We start from the raw sequence: 8,737 nt of genomic DNA, 5'->3' as shown, positions 1-8,737 counted from the left end.
GAAATTCTCAGAATCATTGTACTTTATCAAAAGAAAATCTTAGTTTTTCCGTAATTTAAATTGGAAAAGTGGGTTTCTTCTGATTGGTTTACTTTTTTAAAAACAAACACTATCAATAATTTTTAAGAGCAATGTTAAGCTAAGTATTTTACATAAACATTCTAGTACAGGAAATGAAAAATTAACTTTCACAAGCTGAAAAACATGTTACTTTTTAAAATCATTTGATATGGCAACTATTAAAATTTTGAAAAAATAACATTCTTTTTTCATTTCAAAAAAATTATATAAATATTTCAAAAATATATTTTACTAACTTAATAAAATTATTAATTATTAAAAGAAGATGGATGCATGAAACGTACGATTTATATATAAAAAATTATGTATTTCATTAATCAGGTATGTATTTAATCTAACGTACACTACGACTATGAAATACTTATGAGCAAAAAGAATGTGAGGTAAGAAATGTAACTCGTGGTAACTCATACAATAAATATCTCTATTTCTTTCCCCTCTTCCATTTTCTCATCTTCTACACTCATACTATAAATATCTTTGACATAATATATTTTAAAATTACTTAATTTAAAGTATGATTTTAGATTAGTAATCTTGAACAGTATTTTAAATTGTATAAACTAAAATAAGTTACACAGTATAAAATATAATTTCAAATTATTTATTTTAGAATAATATTCTAAATTATGTAATTATAATGATGTTATATAATTATTGAATTATCAGAATGTAGGATCTAATTTTTATCAGGTGATCTAGAATATGTTTATTTTAAATTACACAATAAAAATATATTTTTGATAGGAATTTCTCGAATTAAGTGTTTCAAAATATTATTTTGAGTTGATTATAATATGGTATAATCGAAATAGGTGGGTATTTTTTATACTAGGGAGGTGCAGGAAGAAAAATCCTAGATAATAAACCTAATCAGCCCATTGTTGATGGCAAAAAAAACAGAAGATATGGCCCAGACCATTTGCAAACGCTACTTCAGGCTCGTTCGCTAACATCTCTATTTCTTGTTGGAAAAAATATATTAATAACGTGTTATTTAGATATAAATGAAAAGAATAATTATTTTTAATAATAATAATTATTAAAATTCATATTTATATATATAATATATTTATGAGTTATAATGATTATTATTAAACAAAAAATAAACATATTTATTCAATTAATAAATTTGTAATATTTCTTAATATTTAATATATTTTTAAAAAATTACTTTCGTTTATTTAAATAAAAATAATTAATAATATTTTTACTTGATATAATTAATAATTAATCTATTTAACATAATTAATAAAAATTATATTTAAGGTTAATAACTAATAAAAGCGATTTTCATAAGAATAAATATTAAATGAAATTATTAATAAAGTATTAATATTAATAACAAATCATAGATAAAACTAGAAATATGAAATAGAAGTAAACCAAAGTAGTGTTAATTCTTTCGTCATAAAATAATTTTCACTTTTAAATAGACAGATGACAAAGTCTCGTAGCTTTACCACTGAGTTGTTGCATAATCACCACTACAAGAAAATCATGAAATAAAAATTAATTTTAGAGACAAAAAATAATTAATTTCTATAATGATTAAATTAAAAATCATACTAGAAACTACAAAATTTGTTGGTTTCTAAATTAGTTTCTATTATTGTTAAATAGTTTCTAAATTTGTATTTAATTAACAACTTGGTTGTTAATTAGATACAAATTTAGAAACTATTTAAGAATAATAAAAATTATTTTTAAAATTATTTTTTTTAATTTTTAAAATGGTGTCTAATTTAATTATTATAATAATTAATTATTTTTTTTATAATTAATTTTTATTTTATGATTTTCTTATAGTTCATGAGTTGTTTCATGATCATAAAAAAAACACTTATTCATTAAAAAATTTCTCAAAATGAACAAAAGTGGATACCGAAAGATGTGGATTTATTGGAAAAAGGAGGGTGGAAGAAATAAAGTGTGACAGTCTACACTTTTGCAATTTAGAAGGATAAGAGACATTGAGAAGTTTCAAGACACATACATAGTTACTTCCTTTTTTGTGGGATTAGTTTTAGAAAAAAAAAGAAAAAGGCAAGATCTATTTATTTTTCACCTTTTTTACTTTCATTTCTAGCAAGCACATTAACTTTTTGACTTATTATTTCCAATATACTTTATAATTTTTATGTTTTTAAATAAATTCCACTATGAAAACTTTTGGGACCACAATCTTTTAGCAGATGTGGTTATAAATTGCAGTATTTAAATATTTGACATTGTGTGTAAGATGTTATTTAGACTTAAAAGTGGCAACCAGTTAATCTTATACAAAATATTTTATCTTATACAATAATCAAATTCTATTATTATATGTATGATATAGTTTAAATTTAAATTATTGCAAGAATGTTAAACTATACATTTTAGAAAAGTTACACTTGATGCTAAGTTGTAAAATGATTGCAGTGAACTTTTGAATTTAAATTTATTAAAATAATTGTATTTAAGATTTAACAGAGATGTGAAATTCAGATTTTGAATTAAATTAGGATTGAAGTGTAGGAAGATGCAATACTAGTCTATTTTTAAACTTAATTACCAAATAGAAGTAAGCTGAAAATGTTTCAAGATATTGAGAAGTTTCAAGACACATGCATAGTTACTTGCTTTTTTGTGGGATTAGTTTTAGAACCAAACAAAAAGGCAAATTATTCACTTTTTTACTTTCATTTCTAGCAAAGACATTAACTTTTTGACTTATTATTTCCAATATACTTTATCATTTTTATGTTTTGAAATAAAATCCACTATGGTAACTTTTTGGACCACAATCTTTTAGATGTGGTTATAAATTGCAGTATTGCAATATTATGAAAACAAGAGCCACTAAAACAGATGTGAATTTCAGATTTTGAATTAAATTAAGATTGAAGTGTAGGAAGATGCAATACTAGTCTATTTTTAAACTTAATTACCAAATAGAAGTAAGCTAAAAATGAAACTATTTATTGTTTTTATATATGCATTGAATAGAATTATTACCTTAATTTCGCAGAGAGAGTTGGTTTTGATAAAGTGTGCGTGAAGACAAGTATTATAAATTTTTCCAAGAGTCTATAACTTTTCGTTTTCTTTAGGGGTTAGTAGGGCTTTGAATTGAGAATCATGTCATGGAACTTGTAACCGAAAAGGACAAAAGGAGAAAATGTGAAGCAAAGGAGGGTGAAAAAAAATCTGGAGAATTCCTGAATAAGTTTCATGCACTGGCTTTCTAGATTAAAGCAATAAAAATTCAGATTTCAATATTTTAAGTAAAGAGTTAAGTAAATTTGATTTATTGAATGCTGGAAAGTGACTATAAGAAAAACCTGGTTAAACCTGTTATTTGTATTAGATTTATCAGTAGTTTTGGTATGGTGACTTTTGATAAACAGAAAGTGATGATAGAAAAATGTAAACAACGATTTTACTGAAGTTGGAGTGAAGTGATCTCAGCAGCATCAATTACTATGTTGGAGAGGAGAAAGATTCGTTAATCTCTCTTCTTCTGTCAAGTTCATCCATCATCACTTGCCGTGACATGGAAGTAGAAACCTTTATTTCAAGTCTTGCTTGGTTAACAAATTTTTTTATTCTCACCAATCATCACACCTAATTTAGCAACTTGATCGCTGCTGCTTAAACAAAATTAATGTGGTAGTGGTTGGTGCTTTGCTACGTTCCCCCAATTAAAAAACATGGTAGTGATTCTCATGCACTCCAAGTTGTAATCAAAGTAGTTTCAAGTGAGACAGCTAGATCTGTTCTCAAAATGCCAAAACCACAAGATTTTGGAAAATAAGTATATTTGCAGACTGAGTTAGAATGTTTGGCTCCACAGTTTATTTTTAGAAGCTTGTCCCATAATTGGTAATCAAGAAGCCTGCGAGTTAATTAGTTTGCTAAGAATTTTTTATCCATGGGTGATTGAGATGAATTGGTGTAAAAATAGGTGCAGTGTTATTTATAAAAATTGAAGGAAAAAGAAGAAGGAAGTGATCCCTTGGGTTGGTGGAATCCAGGCAACATATATGTTATTATTGGATGGATTAAGATCCATGCATTATGCATATGCATGGTAAGTTGAATCACTACATCCCCTGAGAACCCACAGTTACGAACTAATATATAAATAAAGACAGGGCTGGGTCCTGCTTCAACAGGGTTATGTACAGCCACCTCAAACTTTACAATTAAAATGACTGTTATTAGTCATTCATGCCACCAAAACGGCAATTGTAGCATTTCTTGGGACCTAAAACCCTTATACTGACGTCTTCAAACAAAACAAAAAAACCCTGCTCCTTTTTTCCATATTAAAACACTTGGACAAAAAAGAAAGATTATCAACTCATTAATGGAACCCTCCTCCGGTTGCGGTTGCAGCTTTCGCCAAATCCGGCGGTGGAGATGGCAGCAGGATTATGGATAAAATGCCACTCGCCGCAGCCGCCACGGCACCCACCACGAAAGCCGGCAAGTTGCCTCCGCCAAATAGAGCATCCCATGGTCCACTTATCACAGACACCACCATCTATATATACACATAGAGGTTGATAGTTAGTAATGGTAATTCACAATACAATGAAGGAATTGAGTGGAGCAAGATGAAATAAATGTAACCTGTGGTATGACGATTGCAAGATTGAGGACTCCCAGAGATAAGCCTGAAATTTGAACGCAACACAAGACGTTAAGCATTGACTGATTGATTATACATGCACACATCCCAATTCACTGAAATTGCTCAACTCACCTTGGCCTGCCCCTGAGGTGGTGGAGAATATTGAGGCCAGAGCAAAGGGTATGCTGTAAGTAATCTGAACACATGCACAAACAAAAATTGTTAAATGGAAACAACTTTCCTTCTACACGGAAAACCCACCTACGCTGCCTTTTCAAACTTACAACGCAGTACCTATATGCATTAAATACAATCACGATATGCATAAACAGGGACCTCAAACTTTGGATAACTAAAATAATCATATCATTCATTTATTGTAGTAGTAGTAGTACTTTTATAACATTTTTTTAAGTCTTTTATCACATTTATATATGTAAAAAATGAAGTGAGGATAGGGTACAATAAGTCCTCTACCTCAGCAGCTTTATGCCAATATTAATGTACAAGTGACGAGTGGGAAGGTATCTAGCATTTGTAATCAATCAAACTGGCAATCGCAATCAAAAGATACTTGAAAACAATTTGAGTATTGTTTTTTGCAGCGAAAACAAAAACAACAGCCAAACACACAGTTTTTATATCAGGTAGAGTCCAAATAAATATTGTCCACGTAAAAAAAATTGATAGCCCCGTTTTTGTAGTCACAAGGCGTGCCCCAAAGGCCTCCCTGCACTATCTCCCACCAAAAATATTTGAAAAAAATAACTCCTTCATGCATGGCATTGGCATGCCAACGGTGAGATTCCAACCCCCTTCTAACATTTTTAATAAAAAATCTCCTCGTGATTATTTTTTAAATTTTCTAAAAAATGATTCAATTGAGGGAAGAAAAAGATGAGAGGAAGTTGAAGTTGATTGGGGAATGAGGATTACCGCTAGAGGGACCCCGAGGACGGAAAAGAGAGCCAACGCGCCGGCTTTGACGCCGGAGGGAGGAGGCAGAGGCTCCTGGTGGCCGTTGGGGAGGACAGTGTACTGGCGAGAATGTTGGGCCATCTTGGTGATCAAAACCGTCATGGCCAAACAAATAGCGAGCAAGAAGTTGACGATTCCCCAGAGCCTCTTGACGCCCCCAACTCCACGCGCGAGGACATCGACCCCCAGGGAGGTGGCTCCGAGGACGAGAGAGTTCAACATGAGACCCAAGGCACCGGCGCGGACGCCTCTATCGTAGGCATTTCCTTCTCCAACGGTTCCGCCGTAGACCTCATGGCCCATCCAGTCGGTGTCGAAGAGAAGGAAGGGGAACCAAGCAATCCAGTTCAGACACGTTACCAAGAGAAGGATCCACATGGGACGCTTCAGTTCCCGAAACGCACCGAATAACTGCCCGAAACAGGGCATGCCCCCGCGGGACCCATCCTCTTCCGCTACGTTCGCGCTGCTTTTCTCCGACGACACCCTTTCCTCCTTCACGTAAGTGAGGGCGATGGTGGCCAGAGTGAGGAGGAGCGCGATGGAGAGGAAGAAGCAGCTTTTGAGGTTGGCGCAGTAGACGTCGCAGGCTTTGGTTTTCGTGAAGGGGAAGACGTGGTGGAGGCCGCTGTAGGATCCCGCGGCGTAGCCCAGGACGTTGCCCACGGCCATGAAGAAGGAGAAGAAGGCGTTGGCGTTGCGCGTCTTGCGGTGGTCGCCGGCGGATAGGTCGGCGAGGAGGGCACGGCAGGGGCCCTGGAGCATGTTGTTGGCCACGTCCAGGATCCAGAAGCCCACCACGAAGATGGCGATGGCGCGTGGGCGGGTTTTCTTGGCGAGGGAGTCACCGAACATGTGGCCGAGGTCGGCGGCGTAGCCTATGAGAAAGACGGCGATGGCAACGGCCAGCGCTCCGGCGGCGATGAAGGGGCGGCGGCGGCCGAAGCGGGAAGTGCAGTGGTCGCTGTGGTAGCCGACGATGGGCTGGACCAGCATGCCAGAGATTGGGCCGCATAGCCAGATGAAGGCGGCCCAAGTGTGGGGAATTCCCAGGAGCTGGACGTAGGGGGTGAGAAGGGAGAGCTGTAGGGCCCAGCCGAACTGCACCCCCGCGGCGATGGACGCCACGACCATGATCTTCCGGAGAGGACTGGGCTCCGGCGGCGGAGCCTCCATGTGGAGGGAGGAAGGCTTGGCGAGATTGTTGTGGTGTTTGGTGGCAGAGAGAGGTTCCATGTTGGAAGAAGAGAGTGTGTGTTGTTTAGTTTTGTGTTGTGTGGTTTTGGAGAGTGTTGGGGGGTTTTATAATTGAGGGAGAGAGGAGTTGCATGTAAATATAATGGAGAATCTGTTGGCTTTGAAAATCGATAACTGTGTTACTGTTACTCTCTGTGGATATGGTAATTGGAAACCCAAACCTGCACCCTTATCCGTTTCGGTAAAACTTATAACTCACACTGCTCTCTCTAACTAATTTCCACAACCCAACTTTTCTCATTAAAACTCAACTCCACATTAAACACACCAACTATCAACATAATAATATTATCAAGGACTCATTAATATTTGCATTCATTGTGAAGGAATTAATAAGATTTGAGGAAATTAGGTGGGCTTATGAATCAATGCTTCATATCTAAGTTAATTAGAGAAAAACATAAATCATAGGAGAAGTATATCTAAACTGAACCCAAGTTAGATTGAGTGTGAATAATAGCAATAAAATAGTGTACATATATATTAATAATGAATGCAACGAATTCCAAGATGTATAAACTAAGAATTGATGCTGAAGACTAGACACTAACGTTTTCTACCTATTTATAACACAGAAGCAAATATAAGTTGAGTTCCCACGTGATTTTTGTTGTTGTTGTTGGATATAAGTTGTAAATCCTAGGAAATTATATCTAGTTTAGGATGCTGATACCTATAAAAAGTTGATAAGTTCTTTCTCTTCTCACTCACACAACCATCAATGAAAAATCTATATGGATCAAGTGTTAGGGAACTTGTCCTAGATATCCGAATCATGTAGCTCATTCTAAACAATAATTTCGCAATCCATTACACCAATAAATAAAGTTTAGCACGGTTTCAAATCAAGTAACTGATAACGGTTAAAGCGCATGCCTTCTAATTTTTTTCTTTTCACTTTTCATAAAATAACCAGATAAAGAAAAAAAAAACTCCTCTCTCATATTTTGTGGGAAATCTTGAAAAAGAATCAGATTCGCAAAAGTAAAAATAAAAAAATAAAAAAAATAAAAAATTGAAAGCTTTGATATGAAAGGTTGATCGTAAACCCACCGACACCCTTTGACTGGTGGACCCAGCAACCGTTTACGATGTAAGAAACTGTGCCAAACACCACGACGACGTATTAATGTGATGGCGTCACCCTTCCTCTAAAACAAGACTTTCATATTATTTCATACACTTTTTTTAAAAAGATAAATATTCTCCATGTATTATATATATGACGATAATGGTGATATATATAAGATAAAAAGAGTTGGAAAAAAAAATCAGAGTTGTGTTTATCTTTATATTTAATATAAGGTCCATTCTCTCTGCCTTTAGATTCTTCTTCTTACAAGGGTGATAAGATTTCACACATTTACATGCACTTTGTTCAGAATAAATTGAAGACGAAGGAACACTATGAAAACTCACTTTTTGATCACGTAGGAACATTAGCGAGAATAGCGAAGGCAATAATAAGCTAATCCTAAATAGTAGTGTATTTTTTTTTCTTATAAAAGTTTTTAAGGAAATATTGTAGAGTGTGTATAAATGTGGTTTATCTGGTTGAATTGTGGCAATTAATAACAATAAGTAAGGGTCATTGACTTTGGTGCATTGCATTGAATTTGCATTGCATGCAGAATACACATTGAATTTGAGTTATGTAGGGTAAGATGAGCATCAGAGATGGGATAAGGGGTTGCCTTGGTAACTGTGACCTCTGAGCATCATACCACATTGTGTGTGCTATCTTGGCTCAGAATAAATACTGTCAATTCTAGAGCCTCTATAATGATTCATTTGACCTTTTTT

General features: G+C 34.3%; 1 protein-coding gene across 1 annotated transcript; it reads right to left on the bottom strand.

The window, feature by feature from the left end:
* Window positions 1-4,083: 4,083 nt before the first annotated feature.
* On the bottom strand, window positions 4,084-7,468 carry LOC137830635 (sucrose transport protein-like). Its single transcript, XM_068638089.1, has 4 exons — window positions 5,636-7,468; window positions 4,832-4,895; window positions 4,699-4,742; window positions 4,084-4,609 (listed from the first exon to the last, which is right to left on the bottom strand). The coding sequence occupies exons 1-4, from the start codon at window positions 6,911-6,913 to the stop codon at window positions 4,430-4,432; spliced, it is 1,566 nt and encodes a 521-aa protein (XP_068494190.1). The 5' UTR covers window positions 6,914-7,468; the 3' UTR covers window positions 4,084-4,429.
* Between the last annotated feature and the right edge of the window lie 1,269 nt (window positions 7,469-8,737).

This window comes from Phaseolus vulgaris, chromosome 7, assembly GCF_000499845.2.
Source record: "Phaseolus vulgaris cultivar G19833 chromosome 7, P. vulgaris v2.0, whole genome shotgun sequence".
Lineage (NCBI taxonomy): Eukaryota > Viridiplantae > Streptophyta > Magnoliopsida > Fabales > Fabaceae > Phaseolus > Phaseolus vulgaris.
Note: the sequence above shows the minus strand (reverse complement) of the source record. Positions and strands in the feature narration are given on the sequence as shown.

Coding starts and splice junctions, on each gene's coding strand:
- LOC137830635 (XM_068638089.1), bottom strand. CDS start 6,913: ATGGAACCTCTCTCTGCCACCAAACACCACAACAATCTCGCCAAGCCT. Junction 4,896..5,635: donor TCCTCGGGGTCCCTCTAGCG/GTAATCCTCATT, acceptor GCATGTGTTCAG/ATTACTTACAGCATACCCTT. Junction 4,743..4,831: donor CACCTCAGGGGCAGGCCAAG/GTGAGTTGAGCA, acceptor TTCAAATTTCAG/GCTTATCTCTGGGAGTCCTC.